This window comes from Hoplias malabaricus, chromosome 1 (assembly GCF_029633855.1).
Source record: "Hoplias malabaricus isolate fHopMal1 chromosome 1, fHopMal1.hap1, whole genome shotgun sequence".
NCBI classification, from domain to species: domain Eukaryota; kingdom Metazoa; phylum Chordata; class Actinopteri; order Characiformes; family Erythrinidae; genus Hoplias; species Hoplias malabaricus.
Window position 1 is genome coordinate 80,363,418 of NC_089800.1, and position 17,735 is coordinate 80,381,152.

General features: G+C 46.3%; 1 protein-coding gene across 1 annotated transcript in view; it reads right to left on the reverse strand.

Annotated features, from left to right (window-relative positions):
* crim1 (cysteine rich transmembrane BMP regulator 1 (chordin-like)) overlaps positions 1–17,735 on the reverse strand; it is a 102,699-nt gene that overhangs the window by 41,934 nt on the left and 43,030 nt on the right. The window contains exons 3-5 of the mRNA XM_066674813.1: positions 9,661–9,903; positions 8,214–8,334; positions 7,598–7,719 (exon numbers count right to left, since the gene is read on the reverse strand). Coding sequence (XP_066530910.1) covers positions 7,598–7,719; positions 8,214–8,334; positions 9,661–9,903 — 486 coding nt within the window. The remainder of the gene's footprint in view (positions 1–7,597; positions 7,720–8,213; positions 8,335–9,660; positions 9,904–17,735) is intronic.

Below are 17,735 nucleotides of genomic sequence, written 5' to 3' on the forward strand. Positions count from 1 at the left end.
TGGTTCCCTCTGAAAGGAGAGCGGCTGGAGACTACACACTTCCCACTACGCCATCCATGATGTGACTTGTTTACATTGCTGCTCAAACCACTCTGCGCATATGAGCTCACAAACACAATGCAGTGGTTTAAAGTTAATCATCTCCAGGAAGCCTGGGCCACTGCTTGAGCTCCTTGCATCTGAAAAGCGCATGTGTTTGTGTGTGTGTGTGTGTGTGTGTGCGTCTGTGTGTAGGGGTCTTAAAGCAAGCCGTCTCCTCTGAGAGAGAGTCCCTTTGTTCTCCAATTTCCACACATCTCTTGTGAGTAACAATAGGCAAGGCATATACAGGGCTAATCCCACCACTTACTGCTTAGACGACTGCTATGTAGTTAGCGTCCACCAAGCCCCATAAGAACACACTTCACAACAAATTAAGAAGCATGAAACTGACCACTCCAGACTCTGTTCATTGATGCTACTGTAGGTGGACAAGCTTTAGCATTCCTGTCTTATATCTAGAAATATTTTCAGCGTGGTATTTTCTTACTACTTAATCAAACATTACAAAAACAGTTTAGTGACTGCAAACAGCGCAAATTCTGGTTGCTTTTTCTCTTTAAATGGTGCAAATAGCAGCCTATTGTGGAGAAATTTCAGGCTGATAAACGTGTGTGAATACTTAATCCATTTTTACAAGCCTCATATCTACATTTATATGAGAGTGAAGATAACAGAATAAAGTGAGTAAGAGCAAATACCTACTCACGCACACACAAAGTGCCAGACTGTGCTGTTAAGGGAATCACATGACAGAGTTAACGCCAATGTAAGTTTATATTCGATTATATTTAACATCACTATACGGAATGCAAATTTTCATCTGAATACATAATAAATATTGTTCAGATGTGTGCCACAGTTTCTCAACACGACTGACCTAGCTTTTTCAGCCTCAGAAGTTTTTTAAAAGCTAATCCATGCTAATCCCACACTTCCTGTGAAAGAATGTTTATGTGGGCGGAGCACAGAGAGGTCAACATGGTCTTCTAAGGTGTATTAAATGTTCTTCCCATGAAGCTTGGAGTGGATTACATAAAGTGCCAATCATCCCCTTTAGTCAGACAGTGCCTCTCTGAGCAAACATTAGCGTAATGACTGGTCTCTGTGTGGCAGCACTGGGGTGTGCAAGCTGACAGGTGGAACGGTGTGTGTGTGTGTGTGTGTGTGTGTGTGTGTGTGTGTCAGAGCACAAAGCTAATCAGGCTCCTAAAAATATCGCTAATGACATGCCGAGTCGACGGCACATAGACACACCAGAGCAGAACAGAAAGGGGCTCGCGTGTTTGTGTATTCTCTCGTAAATAACAACACCACCCCTCCTCAGAAATGCTCTGATTCTGCGATAAACTGACTCAGTGCAGCCAGTGCGACAAAAGTGGAAAGCTGTTTTTAAGAGCAAACAATCTAAGGCTAAACAGGCTAAGCTTTGGTATTAAACAGATAGCAAATGCGGCTAACAAAGCTAGCACAGAGAAAAACGTGAAACTGTTGACCTCACATTTCGTTGCCTGGTTACTGCAGCAGCTGACAACAGCAAAGGCACATTAAACAACTCCTATATTTTACAGCATTAGGGGCACACACTGGGGGCGAATGATGAGTAAAGAAGCTGTTTTTCCACAGTACTCAACTTTTTTGCACATTTCCACTGCATGGTATCTACTTTATTGGACTCTACTCCCTGCTTGGTCCCTGGTTGGTTTTCAACTCCAATAGCCCACCCCTCCCTGAAATATATCCATTATCCGCTTTGGAAATCACAACAACGGCGGCGGTAACGTTAAGCGGTGTTTACTCATGGTGTATTGGCGTGTTGTTGTTGTTGTTGTTTGGGACTGAACACAGTTCCGTCATCAGTTCAGACAGATCAGTAGAGTTTGTTCCTTCCTTGTTGCAGCGTCCAGCTCTCGCTGGATTCTTTCGTCGGCCACCGATCCAAGGAGCGTTTGAACCTCTTCAAAAGACCGTCATCAAAAGACGTAATTTTAGCTGCCGTCGTGAGTCGGATAAAAACAAACGTGATCTCTGCTGCAGCTGGAGATTTTACAGATGGAGAGTTGGTGCTGGACGTCTGCGTTGCGTGGTGTAGAGTCACTAAAATTAAAATGGTGTCATATTAAAAATTTGTTGGAAAGCAGCAAGCCTAAGTTACAGGTAGCGTCAGGCTATACCACGGTCATAGCAGCTGCCCAAAGAAACTCAGGGGTGTTACTTTAATGTGTTGAAGGTGTAGAACCAGGCTTGACTTCAACAACTACGAGCAATTTATTTTTTGTGATATTTTCATTGCTACTGGACTTTTTAAGGGGAGCCTTGATTCCAAGATATGTGAATAGATCCCTTCAGACGTTCCCCACATAGCAACTTCTCTTAAACTCTCTCACACACACCAATAGTCGGTCAAATTCGCACAGCCACACATACACAGACAAAGCTAATCAGGGCCTTATCTGCTCTCCAAGAGGTTGACATCACTGTCTGCAAGAGAAATCTGGTGAACACACACACTGTTTGAGAACGCTCTCAGCCTGTTTGTGTGTGTGTGTGTGTGTGTGTGTGTGTGTGCATGCAACTGTACGCTGTCTCCCGCAAACATCTGCAGATGACGGAATGATCCAGTCTGCGGTGTGTGTGGAGTTTAGAGTCTGTTGGTCCGAGAGCCAGAAGACAGACAAAGGCCTCAACAAACCCCACCAACCCCTCGATCCCACCACAATCACACCAGTGCACTGCAAACACACATCGCTTAATTGTGCTAAGGCCGAAACAGCAGTCTGCACTGAGTAGACCTTATCAGCCCTGACAGAGGGTACGGTTGACTGGAGAGGGGAGATTGATCGATGGCAGCTTGCTCATTCCTTGTGCTCAGACTCATGTGGGCTGGATCTAACAGGTGCAGATGTTTTATCAGGGCCATCCTCATGTCAGGCAGATTAGAGGATTACAGCAATAATTGGGCAATACACAATTTCCTTCAGAGCACCAGCGTGGCCGATCATCCAAGACACATCTGCAGTCCAATCCTTGGGTTTAGTTTCCTCACGACATACTGTTATCTATGAAATCAGACAGAACTGTTGTCAGGGTGGATTCTTCTTCTGCCTGAAGATGATTTGGTTTTCGCAGACCTTTGGAACAGTTTGGCACATTTCCAACAGCATAAATTGGCTCCAAAACCAGAAAAATCAGTTTTCAACTGGAATATAAAATTAGTCAGAACTTCAGCACGAATTGTGATGTTGTCTGTGTCTGTGATGTCGAGATAAAGAAGCTCCAGAAAGATTCCAGAGCCTCAGATAAAGTGTTTTCACCCAGTGTAGCTGGCAGGTCATTTACAGTATGTTATATAAGCAAATAAAAAGGAAATGAAAAGAGGAAGATTCTGTTTGTGTGTTTTCTGGGGAAGCACTCGAGGAGTGTTGGCTACTTTTCTCAGCTGTGCATGAGCTCCATAGGACGGCTGGGAGGTCTGATGGAGTCTGTCCTGGTTCTGTTTAATTATCTCTGGCTCCGGTCTTGAATTCGGTCACAGTGTCACTGGAACCAAGCACCCCCTTAGCGCCCCCTGCTGATGACGTATCCTTGGTTCCCCTCAAAGCTACTGGAAGCGCAGCTGAAGAGAAACAGTTTGAGAACCAGAGATTTTTGGCAGAAAGGGGCTATATTTAAAAACATCCTGATGTACGTTTTTGCCAGAATTACTTTGTATACTTCATGATGCCGTCAATGAACACAACCTCACCAACACCACAGAAGAGAAAAAACAGCCCCAGACTGATGTTCCTACCTTGTTAAAGCATATGTCCATCTATTTTTGTAGTTTAACACTCTGGAGTACACGTGGACTGTTTTATCCACTTCCTAAATTCTCCAACTGCATCTGAACTCCATCTGTTTTCTATCACACCGTTCAGAACAGTCTCAGCTCTTTCTGGACCCAGCCCTGTTTGACCCAGAGTGCTGTGGACAGAGATTACTCGCCCTAAACTCTTCTTCTCTCTGTGAAAACACATTGACGCTCGTGTATGTCCATCAGTCAGTTTCACACAAAATGGAGGAGGACACGCGACTTCTCCGCTCACACAGAGGCAGACCTCAGACCTATGTCTTGGTTCGGTTCTCAGCCCCTCTGAACAGCATCGTAACTCCGGATGTGAGGGGCGTAGGGTCTGGTGATGGGATGGAGTGGACAGAGCAGACTCTACGGATTCAGAAAGTGTTTGACATGTGTTTCTGCACTGTTTTATTACAAAGACATTCAGAACAACGCCCAGACAGAGTATTGCTCTTCTTTGTCGATACAAAAGGACTATATTTAACAACAAAAGCACACTTTTAATATTTTCACTGTGCAATATTTAGTTAACACTGCTCTCTAATACTAAGCTGTGTGGCCAAAACCGTATGGTTTTATGTTTCATGATAATTTGGCGGTGTAAGTCCTGAGGAGGTAGTGCGGATTCCAGTGACTTTGATGATGAAAGCGGTGCAGCTGTTGGTTATTGATCGGTGTATTGGTTTACACCCATGGAGGTGATTTCATTCTCTCCCTCTACATCCTCATCTCTCTCTCCCTCTCCCTCCATCTTTCTCCCCCCTCCGGCTGTGGAATATTAACACACACTCGGTGCTGGATGTAGCCACCAGTGGCCAGATGTTCAATCAGGGTGAATTTCTGTTGTGGGGCTTTGATGCTCCCTGCGTTGATCTCCAGGCCCTGCCTCTTTGTTCTCTAATCAGCCGCCAGACACGAGCCCGTTTCACAGCAAGCAGCGGGGATGACACACAACCTGGCACCCCATCTCACACAGATGTTTGTTCATGTTGCTTTGTGTGTGTGTTTGTGATCATGTGCATATCTGATGCGTGTTTGTGTGTGTGTGTGTGTGAAAGGGAGTGGCCGCTGTCTTTCTGCCATGCATCAAGCACAGAAGACTCTTATTACTTGCCCTTTCTCTCTCCCCCACTCTCTCTCTCTCTTTCTCTCTCAGCATGTGCAGCACACGCTTGGGGCTTTACTGTAGGATAAACAGGAAAGGAATAAACACCTGCAGGGGAAGAGGAATCAACACACATGCTGTTTTTTGCTCATACGTCATTCCAGTCTCCGTTAGCCTCAGACTTTACATCATCTACAAGGTGGACCAACAAGGTAGGAGTGTCTAACATAGTGGATAGTGAGTGGACACAGGGTTTAAAAGTCAAGCATGATTGCTGTGTCTGATCCACTCGTACACACACAACACACACTAATGCCACGTACACACTAGACAAACCTGCTATATATTTGTTGAATGTTTGCGAGGTACAGGCAGCGCATAAACGCTAATTTGCCTCTGACACAAGGGCTCTGTTAGCAATCCTGGCAAAACACACACCTGCCCAGAGGACACTGAGGGGTCTAACCTCCAGCAGCACTGCTGTGTCTGATCCACTCGCACCAGCACAACACACACTAACACACCACCACCACCACGTCAGTGTCACTGCAGCGCTGAGAATGATCCACCACCACATCACACCTGCTCTGTGGGGGTCCTGAGCGCTGAAGAACAGCGGGAAAGTGAGCTAATGAAGTATGCAGAGCAACAGACGCTGATTTTGTAAGTCTAATCTAAATATAAAATAACTGATATGTGGTGATGGGTTTGAACAAACCTCAGTAAAAGTTTGAAAAGCCAACACCATCTGCTCCACAGATCAGAAAACAAAACACGAGCACGCATCAAAACAGCTTCAGAAATGTGCTCCCGAAGCTGCCAGGAGTGAACCTGCCCCGAGCCGTAAGACACGCTGAGTGAAATGGTATCATCTGAGCAGAGTTTATACAGTGACTCCCAACTCAAAACCATGTATCATTTAAAAAAACAATCATATTCACTGTAGATGTATTTATTCAATATAAAATATGTTCTTGTTGGATGATGTAAATAATATGTTTAAAAATGTCACTGATTTATCAGTAATGGTTCTGGCATTGTATGTTTCCTCTCTGTTTCATTCCATCACCTCTCTCTCTCTCTCTCTCTCTCTTTCTCTCTCTCTCTCTCTCTCTCTCTCTCTCTTTCTCTCTCTCTCTCTCTCTCTCTCTCTCTTCATCATTAAAACTGTGAAGGCTTTATTATTGGGACAGAGTGTGTGTACATTTGTGTGTGTGTGTGTGTGTGTGTGTGTGTGCACTCATAAACACACACTCACACACACATTGTGGGGACTAATCATCCTTGTGAGGGCTCAAACCTGGCCCCAAAACATTTTAAGGTGATGACACAGTGACACCTTCACCACTTAAGGTAAGTGTTAGTGTTTGGATTAGGGGTAAATTTAGGGAGAAGGTTAAGGTTAGGGCTGTAGTACTTACAAATAAGGGAAGGATGAAATAATCAGAGGTCTATAATGTCCCCACAATTCACAGAAACTAATGTGTGTGTGTGTGAGAGAGAGAGAGTGAGAGAGAGAGAGAGAGAGAGAGAGAGAGAGAGAGAGAGAGAGAATCATCCTCCAACTGCGTTTTTACTGAGTTTCTCCTTTCTCTTGCTGTGAGTTACCCATCCTCAGACACTGTGCTAACAATCCGTTCAGCAGACCCTTATCACCACTAACACAGCCCAGGTAATTCAGACACACACACACACACACACACACACACACACAAACACACACACAGTCATCTTGCCGCCTCCATGCACCACTGGATGTGATGTCTGATCTGGCAGGAACCTAAGTTTAGAAACAGCTCTGCGCTGAAGTAATGGGCTCCTGTGCTGCATTTCCAGGAACATCCCCTCAGACCATGTGCAGCACAACAGAGGAACTGTGTTCTCCTGGTCAAAGGAAATCAGTTTTGGATTTGTATGATCAGACTGCAGTGCCATTTCCTTGTGTTGCCACACTGATAATCAGATTAGCCCAGATTAGATTTTAGACCTATACACCACAATAAACCATGTTCACCAGGCTGGACTTCCGTATCCTTTCTTCATCCGTCTGCTTTGAGCACGTTCTCGTTCTCTCTCTCTCTCTCTCTCTCTCTCTCTCTCTCTCTCTCGGAAAGTTCACCCTCTGTCTCGTCTTGAAACAGTCATGAGTTTTGAACACGCCGGCGTGATCAGCGACTCTTAAGGGTTAACAATGCAGATGTGAAGACACTGTGCACAGGAAGCTCTGAACTGACCATTCAAACCAGTCATTTGAATATGATTGAAGCCTCCTATCTCAATAAGACCCAGCCTTAACTACCGTCTTCTGGTATAACAACCAGGTTATTTTTATAATATATCGACCACAAAAAATGGCTACCGTGCCAGGGCTCAGTAAGCTTCCAAGCTGCCCCCTCCCCCCCAGTCCATCCCCCCAAATTATTTATAAATTAATTTTTGCCCGTCTCATTAACAACCAATCAGTTCAGCACGGACAAGTGTGCAGCCACAGCAGGGATCTCCTCAGAGAGAGAGTCAACAGGTAATCGCTTTAACACCACTTTGTTTCCTAGAAACCAAACAGTACATTTAAATTAGACACACACACACACAAAGCAAAGCAAATTAAGACTCACCGTTGACACACTCAAACACATCACAGCACCTGCCCGGTGTTCCGTTGCCTCGGGAGACCAGGTGGGGGGACGATCCATGTGAGCACTGTGGGAAGGTGCATGCACCAGGTAAACACTCGCACCTGAGAGAGAGAGAGAGAGAGAGAGAGAGAGAGAGAGAGAGAGAGAGAGAGGGAGAGAGAGTGAGATAGAGAGAGAGAGAGAGAGAGAGAGAGAGAGACAAGAGAGAGAGAGAGATAGAGAAAGAGAATGAATGTGGGAGTTTGAGAAGATGAGAACAAAGAATAAGAAAAATGAGTCTTTGATCTGCAGCAGTAACAGCGTCTTCTCATCAGGTGTTGAAACATTGCTGAGAAAATCTGATTGCATTCAGACACAAGAGCAGTAGTGAGCTCGTGTACAGGTTCTGCATCTCAAGCACCACTCCAACTCATGCCAAAAGTCTGGGATGGATCTCCATCACAGAGAGAACGCCCTCCACATCTCTGTGCTGATCATTACAACCATAGACTCATGTGCAGCTGCTCCAGCATCTCATTTGAACTCAGAGTGAGCGCACTTTAAAGCAGGTGTGGTCACATGATAAGAGAACTTCTGAACATGAGAAAGCTCTCACCTTGTGGGCAGTGTGCAGCAGCCGTCGGCCGTCAGTCTGACCTGGGTCTCATAGCTGTCGGCTGGACACTGCACTGGCTTGACAGGGGGACACTCCACTGTGCTGCAGTCCACGCTGAAAACTGCCCGATGTTTGCACATACAGAAACAAACAAACAAACAAACACTCCATCATATATATTATCAAACGTGTCTTTGATTTCACTCGTGCTGCGTCACATGTCTCCAGTGCCCAACACTGGAAACAAAACGGGAACAGTTCCGGCATCTGTCCGCCTGTCATTCTGTTTCCTACAGCCGCCAGGTCTTGACAAGGAAAGATACGCTTTTCGTGGCCACACACACACACACACACACACATCTGTGGTTTGCCTCCAAGGCAACACATGTTCAACGCCTCTGATCAAAATGTAACTGACTGCACAAATAACCACTTACTCACGCAGCGGTCTTCTTTGTGTCAGTTTTGAGCTACTCGGCTTTGTATCTCAATAAAACACCTTCCTTTTCCTAAATCTTCACTCCAACCTGTTGGTGACAGCACTGTTGGAAATCTATGTCCAGAGGGTGGATGTTGTGATGATGAGCTCTGAGTGCATTCCTGTCCTGTCATTGGCCCATTTAACTATCCATATGTTAAGGACGGCGAAGGCTTTCTACATTTTTGGATGCAGTGTGATTATATTAGAATTGGAGTATGTTTTTATTGTTGTTTTAATTTAGCATTATTTGTTTATTAATAAAATGACAATAACAATAAAATCCTACTGGTTTTCATCCATTCACAAACATAAAGGGGTTAGACAATGAAACTGAAACACCTGTCATTGTAGTGTGGGAGGTTTCATGGCTAAATTGGAGCAGCCTGGTGGCCAATCTTCATTAACTGCACATTGCACCAGTAAGACCATGTGCATCCAATGGTTCAAACATTGTGTCCTGAAGGCGGTGTCGTGTATCAGGACGACAATGCACCAATACACACAGCAGGACTGGTGAAAGACTGGTTTGATGAACATGAAAGTGAAGTTGAACATCTCCCATGGCCTGCACAGTCACCAGATCTAAATATTATTGAGCCACTTTGGGGTGTTTTGGAGGAGCGAGTCAGGAAACGTTTTCCTCCACCAGCATCACGTAGTGACCTGGCCACTATCCTGCAAGAAGAATGGCTTACAATCCCTCTGACCACTGTGCAGGACTATGTCATTCCCAAGACGAATTGATGCTGTATTGATGCCCTACACCATACTAATAAATGACTGTGGTCTAAAACCAGGTTTCAGTTCCATTGTCCAACCCCTGTAGTGTACACAGCATCATACTGATGTGTGACTTAAATTCCTGTTCATAAATGATCCTGTTCTCAATGACAATGACATGACAACAGTGCCATTAAAATCTAAAGTGTTGGCTTTATTAAAGGAAATATATTGATACACCCTCACCTGGTTTGCACTCGTACAGGTCACAGCACTCTCCGGGTTTGCCCGAGCCCTTGGACACCAGGATGTTAAGGTAGCCAGGCTGACACACTTTCCTCAGACACCCAGCAGGGCTGCACACACAGCGGCTGGGCAAAGGGCAGCACTCCCCCGGCGGAGCATAGCCCTCGATCAGCACCGAATCCTCCGGACAGCGCGGCGAAAACTGGACCTCACACCTGGCCTTGGAACAGTCCGGCTTCTCCTCTGTGGACATAGAGAAAAGAAAAAGGAGGGATGTGAAATATGCTAAATTATGATTACAGCAGCCTATAATCTGTGTTTTGGCTTTGTGTCCACACTGAAAGGTCACAGAAAATAAAGCTTTTCCAAAATGTTCTCCAAGGTGGTGATTTTCAAAAACTCTTTTGCCAGTGGTGCTGTGTTTACGGGCAAAACAGAGCTTTACAAAAACACTGATGTCACTAAGCGTGTCTGTCTCTGGCTGAAATTCAAATAGCTCCTTACTCCATACACAGGGAATTACATCAGTCATAAACTACAATGTGCACACAGACAGCACTAGATTTCAGATTTCAACGTATGAGTTACTATAAATGATGTTTTATTAGGAACATTCATTCATTCATTCATTATCTGTAAGCGCTTATCCAGTACAGGGTCACGGTGGGTCCAGAGCCTACCTGGAATCATTGGGCACAAGGTGGGAATACAACCTGGAGGGGGCGCCAGTTCTTCACAGGGCAACACACACACCTACGGACACTTTTGAGTCTCCAATTCACCTACCAACGTGTGTTTTTCAACTGTGGGAGGAAACCGGAGCACCCAGAGGAAACCCATGTGGACACGGAGAGAACACACCACACTCCTCACAGACAGTCACCCGGAGGAAACCCACGCGGACACGGAGAGAACACACCAACTCCTCACAGACAGTCACCCGGAGGAAACCCATGCGGACACGGAGAGAACACACCAACTCCTCACAGACAGTCACCCGGAGCGGGAATCGAACCCACAACCTCCAGCTGTGTGACTGCGACACTACCTGCTGCACCACCGTGCCGCCCTTATTAGAAATATACAATGCAATATTAAGGTCTAGATTCAGTAATTTTACAACTTGTGTAGTGAACTATATAGTGAGTAAGGAGAGATTTGGGATTAAACCTCTGTTTCTCTCATGCTTCGTTGTGTTTTGATGTCTCTCTATAAGAGGTACTATAGCCCTCTACTCTTTCCGTATTCATCTGGACGGGAATATTTTCAAAACTGAAGGAAGAAAATAGCTAGATTCGTGTGGACGAGCCCTGAGACCGGTGACCCTACCATCCCATACCCCCAACACCCCCTCATTCCCCCAAAATATGTTCTATGGGAGTTTATGTGGAGCACTTCCCTCGGCCAGTTCGTCATAAACGTCTCACACCATGAGCTGCTGATATTTTCAAGTATATTTGTTAGAGCACTAGCCACACAGACTGACCGATGTTAAGGCCAGACCTCTCTCTCTCTCTCTCAAGCAAAGGGCCCAGTTTGACACAGTCCAGCACCTTAAAATGTGTATTGTTCACTTGGGTCAAAGTACAGTTCTTTATGAGCACACACGATGTTCACAGCCCACTTGTCCGTACTTGACCTTTCCACTCTAAAACGAGGAGGAAAGAGGGACGAACAAAAAAACAGCATAGAAGCGAAAATAGAAGCAGAACCACAGCTCTCAGCGAGGATAAGCCCCCACACATATGTCAGTGGGAGGAGAGAATACACTGCATAGACGCTCCATCACTCTCACACTGCCCTGTGTGGAGCAGGCAGGATGTTAAAGCAGTCCAAACTCTTCTCATAGTAAACTCTGGAGAAGTGGCTGCCAGGAGCTTGCCGTTCGCTGGAGTGCAGCCAGGCCTGCAGTGACCCGACAGCTTCCCAAAACCTCACCGTACCGAAATGGATCAAGTCCTGTAGAGCAGCAGCTCTCCCACTTCTGAAGGCCAAAGACACTCAGTGGATAGAAAGGGCCTCTGACCCCTTGGACATTATTTTGCTTAACGAAGAATGATCAAGATCAAGAATCATGGACAGGGATCATAACAGAACCAGATTTCCAAGCTGACCTTAAATTACAGGGGTCAGACCCTGATCCATGGGCAGCTGTTGTACGGCTATAAACATTCTGTTCAGAGTCGAGATGGTTCTAGACCCTACCCAAAAACATTGGATGCAAGGCAGGAACACACCCTGCACAGAGCACAACGCACTTACACCTGAGGACAGTTTCACACACTCACCCAGTTACTCACACACTCACCCAGTCACTCACACACTCACCCAGTTACCCACACACTCACCCAGTCACTCACACACTCCCCCAATCACTTACACACTGTGTGGACTGTGGGAAGAAACCAAAGCAGACACAGGGAGAATTTGTTCAAACTGAGCATGTTCAAACTGAGCATGTTCAAACTGAGCATTGAATGCTGTTTTTTTTATTATTTTTTGTCTGCTTTTATGTAGGACACCTGCTACAACAGACAGCATTATTATTATTATTATTATCTTTAACCTTGAGACAATACCATAGAATTAAACTACACTCGTCCCCTGATGCACTGCAGCCTGCACCTGACTCACAAGCAATGTGCTCTCCTTGAAGACCCTCTCCGCTAAGGCCCCCAGCCTCTGTCGTTAGTCTGATATCAGTCTCGGAGAAAGACAATCCCACCTAATGCAGGAAACACATCTATTATGCAGAGACAATATGGCCCATTACTTCCTTTTGATGTGTGAACAGAGCAGCGTCCACTGTGGAGCTGCTCCTCTCCTGAGAAACAGAGGGTAATTACCTCGAATGAAGGGGAGCCAGTGAGAGAGACAGAGACAGACACAGAAGACAGTGTATAATGCCTGCAAATACACAATAAGTGCAGCACAGAGACACCTTCTATTTAAAAATGTACACATATTTAAATGCTGTGTTTACGTTACGCAAGAGTATGTCTCAGGGCCTTTGTTCTGGACGAGGAGTTGGAGAAAATGAGGACCGCATTATTCTCGGCTCGAGGTAAATGCAGCTTATGTTTGAAATGATTTGACGAGAGCAGAAATAACCCTGAAAACAAGATTAAAAGCCATCTCTCGTTAAAAAGAAGAAGAAATGAAGCTGCAACTCCTTCTATTAAGCGTGTGAGAACCAGCAGCATCCAGCAGACTCAGAAAACCAAGAATGCAGTCACAGACAGTGCAAGTTTGGACACTGGCGTTAAAGTACATCTTTACAGAGAGAAAAACAAGAGCAATTAGCCATATAACCACTGTCACAGAGGTGTTTCAAAAACAGGAAATGCCCAATGTACATACCCTTGTCTTTGATATGAAGCACCAAAGCTTCTCCAGACCTTCTGTCTTTGTTTACGTGGTTTTCATATTGTGATTGTGTTGTACAGAATATATAGAGGGCAGGTAATAAATGCAGAAATGAAAAAAGGAGCACAAATCAACGCGCCAAACACAGCCCCAGAAACACACACAAACGGAGGATGTTCCTGCCTTATTTCCTATTATTCAGCCATGGTTCGCGCTGAAGAACCTACTGTTCTTTGATTCCAGCTGGGAACTGATTTTTCTGGTTCACAAACCAGTTTATGTCTGTGGTGGAAACACACCTAAAGGTTCAAAAGTTTGTTCACAAACTGGAATGTGAAATACGGCGGAACTAACAGTTACTACTCACCCATACGTGCTTTAACATTAGGAGTCAGTCAGTCAGTGAGTACGCGAAAAAGCCTCTTCTACACTTCAAAAACAAAGCATCCACCACGGCGGTGGAAGCTTTTCTGTGTCTGAAGACGGAAGGGTGAGTAAGTGAGTGTGAAGTGGGTTACTGAGTTTTGAATATTGAATAAAATAAGCATCAATGCTAATGCCAAGAAAATCTTTCCTAAGCCCTGCTCTCTCTTGCTCAGGGCTCTTACACCCCTCTTCCATCTGCTCGTTCCCGTCGGCCAAAACCCATCGTGATGTGCTCGAGAACCTGCGCATCAGAGCAGACACATCCACCATCAGCTCTCCCAGCTTTCCACTCTGTGCCGATGCAGAGCCACAGTCACTTTTAATTACAGTTGGGCCCGTTCCGATCCTCATTCAATAATCGGATATTGGACGGATAGGGCCGATCCACTTACCGATCCATAGTCCCGGAGTTTGACTGGACCATGAACCAACTGCAGCAACATAACAGAATATAACTGATCCATATTCCATTCCATGTCTTACTATGAACCTGTGGCGACTTCAGTCTGTAACTGAGCCCCACGCTCAGGAGAAACAGAGGGCGTTTTTTGTGTGTCGTTCTTCTGTCCACACGAAACTGCAAGGGGGAGATTCTAGAAAACGGGAGACACTGAGCTTTTGGAAATCCACATGTTTGTGCATGAGAGTGTGTGTATGTGTGTGTGTGTGTGAGAGAAGAGTGAGAAAAAATAAGAGAAATTTAAACAGAAAATAAAGAGAAAGAGTCACCTTGTGTCCTCATGTAGATGTACCCACATTTTTTAAAACGCTGTTGGTTTGGATGATGTTTTTTTTAAAACCTCTGCTTTTCTGCACCTTATATTTTTTGCTGTTGTAATAATAAGTGCTCTGTGGTTTATTTGAACCTCACAATGTAACTTTAAACACAAAACCAACATCAATAATGACGATAATAAAGTAAAACCAGCTCTTGTATCTGAATCTGTACCGGTATCAGCAGTTGTTTATTGAAACCGAGGACCTGAAAAAAGGGGATCGGCCCGTCCCTACTTTTAATCCATTTGATCGATTTAGTTCCAGCGGGAGCAACATCAACAACAGACCTGGACCCACAGGACTGACCCCGCGAGGGCCTTTCAGCCTATTATCCCCGCTGTCTCCATCTGAGCCTGTGGACCACTGATGGTCTGTGGGTAATGTACGAAGGACTACATTTTGCCTTCATTCATTTGTTCTGCTGAAAAACCACAGGAATATGGAATATAGCCCAGTGAGGGTCCATTATGACAGAAATGGCTCTGCCGGGTCGTCTTTGGTGCAGGGGCTGGGGGTAAATTAGACCCGTTAATGGTGTGTTGCTGGAAAACATGACAGTAGAAAGGGGCCGTAGCTCCATCCCGCCGATCCCGGCTGTTACGAGAGTTCCAGAGCGAAAGCCTCTTTTCTCTTTCACAGTTATTTCTCATCCTTTTCCTGATAATGACAGCTGCTCGCGGCCGATCTCATGCACGCTGTTGCCAGGCATCTGCCGCAGCACTGGAAGCAGCTTGTTACACTCAATCCGCCTCAGCTCCCAGTGGCTCACCTGCGACACACCTTCGGCCGAGAGAGGACACCTGTACCACGAGCCCAGATTTAATGAAGCCCAGTTAGTCTCTACACAGTGTGGACACACGATTAACTGCCTCCAAGGCTAGTGACTGGCCGGCACTACTGACGAGCTCAAAAACAGAAACAGAAAAACACAGATAATAATCTCAGATAAATTAAACCGAAATCTACATCTTTAGTGTGGGCTTGTGTGAAATAAGGATGTCATCGTCCCTGAAGGACCTTACACTGCAGCGATGTCCCGTGATGCTAACTCTGATTATACAGTGGGTTTGTCCCAGAATCTTTTGTCTTCACATTGTGATTGTGATTAGTGTGCTTGTGTTGCATCATGGCTGGGGAACGGTTCAATGCTGCCTTTAAAATTCGGCCAGAAGAAACCCATGCAGACACAAGGAGAAAACACCACACTCCTCACAGACAGTCACCTAGAGGAAACCCACGCAGACACAGGGAGAACACACCACACTCCTCACAGACAGTCACCCGGAGGAAACCCACGCAGACACAGGGAGAACACACCACACTCCTCACAGACAGTCACCCGGAGGAAACCCACGCAGACACAGGGAGAACACACCACACTCCTCACAGACAGTCACCCGGAGGAAACCCACGCAGACACAGGGAGAACACACCACACTCCTCACAGACAGTCACCCGGAGGAAACCCACGCAGACACAGGGAGAACACACCACACTCCTCACAGACAGTCACCCGGAGGAAACCCACGCAGACACAGGGAGAACACACCACACTCCTCACAGACAGTCACCCGGAGGAAACCCACGCAGACACAGGGAGAACACACCACACTCCTCACAGACAGTCACCCGGAGGAAACCCACGCAGACACAGGGAGAACACACCACACTCCTCACAGACAGTCACCCGGAGGAAACCCACGCAGACACAGGGAGAACACACCACACTCCTCACAGACAGTCACCCGGAGGAAACCCACGCAGACACAGGGAGAACACACCACACTCCTCACAGACAGTCACCCGGAGGAAACCCACGCAGACACAGGGAGAACACACCACACTCCTCATAGACAGTCACCCGGAGGAAACCCACGCAGACACAGGGAGAACACACCACACTCCTCACAGACAGTCACCTGGAGGAAACCCACGCAGACACAGGGAGAACACACCACACTCCTCACAGACAGTCACCCGGAGGAAACCCACGCACACACGGGGAGAACACACCAAACTCCTCACAGACAGTCACCCAGAGGAAACCCACGCAGACACAGGGAGAACACACCAAACTCCTCACAGACAGTCACCCAGATGAAACCCACACAGACACATGGAGAACACACCACACTCCTCACAGACAGTCACCCAGAGGAAACCCACACAGACACAGGGAGAACACACCACACTCCTCACAGATAGTCACCCGGAGGAAACCCACGCACACACGGGGAGAACACACCACACTCCTCACAGACAGTCACCCAGAGGAAACCCACGCAGACACAGGGAGAACACACCACACTCCTCCCAGAAAGTCACTCAGAGCGGAACTCAAACCCATAAGGGAGCTGGGAATCTACACAAAGGAGACCCAGGTCTGAGATCTGCCTCTCCCGATCTCCCACTGCAAAGTGGGATCACAGCAGCGGTGATGTGAATGTAGACCAACGCTCTGAGTAAAATTCTGAGTAACTTTGTGGTCCAGAGATTTACAGAATTGACCAACACACAGCTACATCCCCCGCAGAGAGAGAGAGAGAGAGAGAGAGAGAGAGAGAGAGAGAGAGAGAGAGAGAGAGAGAGAGAGAGAGAGAGAATGAGAAGGAACTTGAGAGTAAGTACAAATGGGAGCGATGGAGCAAGAGAGAAAGGGAGAGAATGCCCCATGGGGAAAATCCAGATAAACGGGAACATTGTTTTAGCTTTCTGAATTACTGTTGTATTTACAGACTCAAACTCATAAGAAGCCGGAGGCGCTCTAAATCCACGAGCGGGGCTTATTTAATCCTATAAAATTAATCTAGTACACGCCAATCAAACATTTACCAACACACGGTCTGTAATCTCCACCATCTGCCTCGCTGTCACAGCATCAGAGAGGTATTCATCCAATACCTATTGATTATTTATAGAATATTCCTTTAGTGCAGCAATAAAAATTAAACAAAGGCTGAAAGCAAGAGGATGAAAGTGGTTCTCGTCACTCTTTGTGAAAACGTCTGCCCCTGGGTCTGTAAGAAGATCGGATTGTGGATTTCCTCTTTGTGTGGCTTGCGTTCTTTTACAAAGGGTTTTAATACTGAGCCTCCATCCTTCACCCTGAGTCTGACCAACACTCAAAACCTTTCTACTATTGCACAGGAAGTGTAAGTGACAACACAAGCAGCGTGAACAGACACAGCTGTTATATTCGGCGTGACTGAGTCCACGGAGGACTGCAGGAGTGTACTAGTGTGTACCTGCGTGAACAGAAGCAGGCGACTCCGGCACTAATGAGATACACAGCGAGTGAAGTGCGGCCAGCTTGTGCTTTGTATTCTGCCGCCAGCGCTGCTCAGTGCTAAGCTGCTGAAATGGATGGTCCCTCTCCTGCTATCCCTCTCCTCAGCTGTGGACGCACCATGCAGATGGAGGCAGCCGAGGGTATCCATGGAGAGAGATGAGATTAAAATGGGCCAGCATCGATACAACCCTCCATTGACTTATTAACAGCCCTGCTT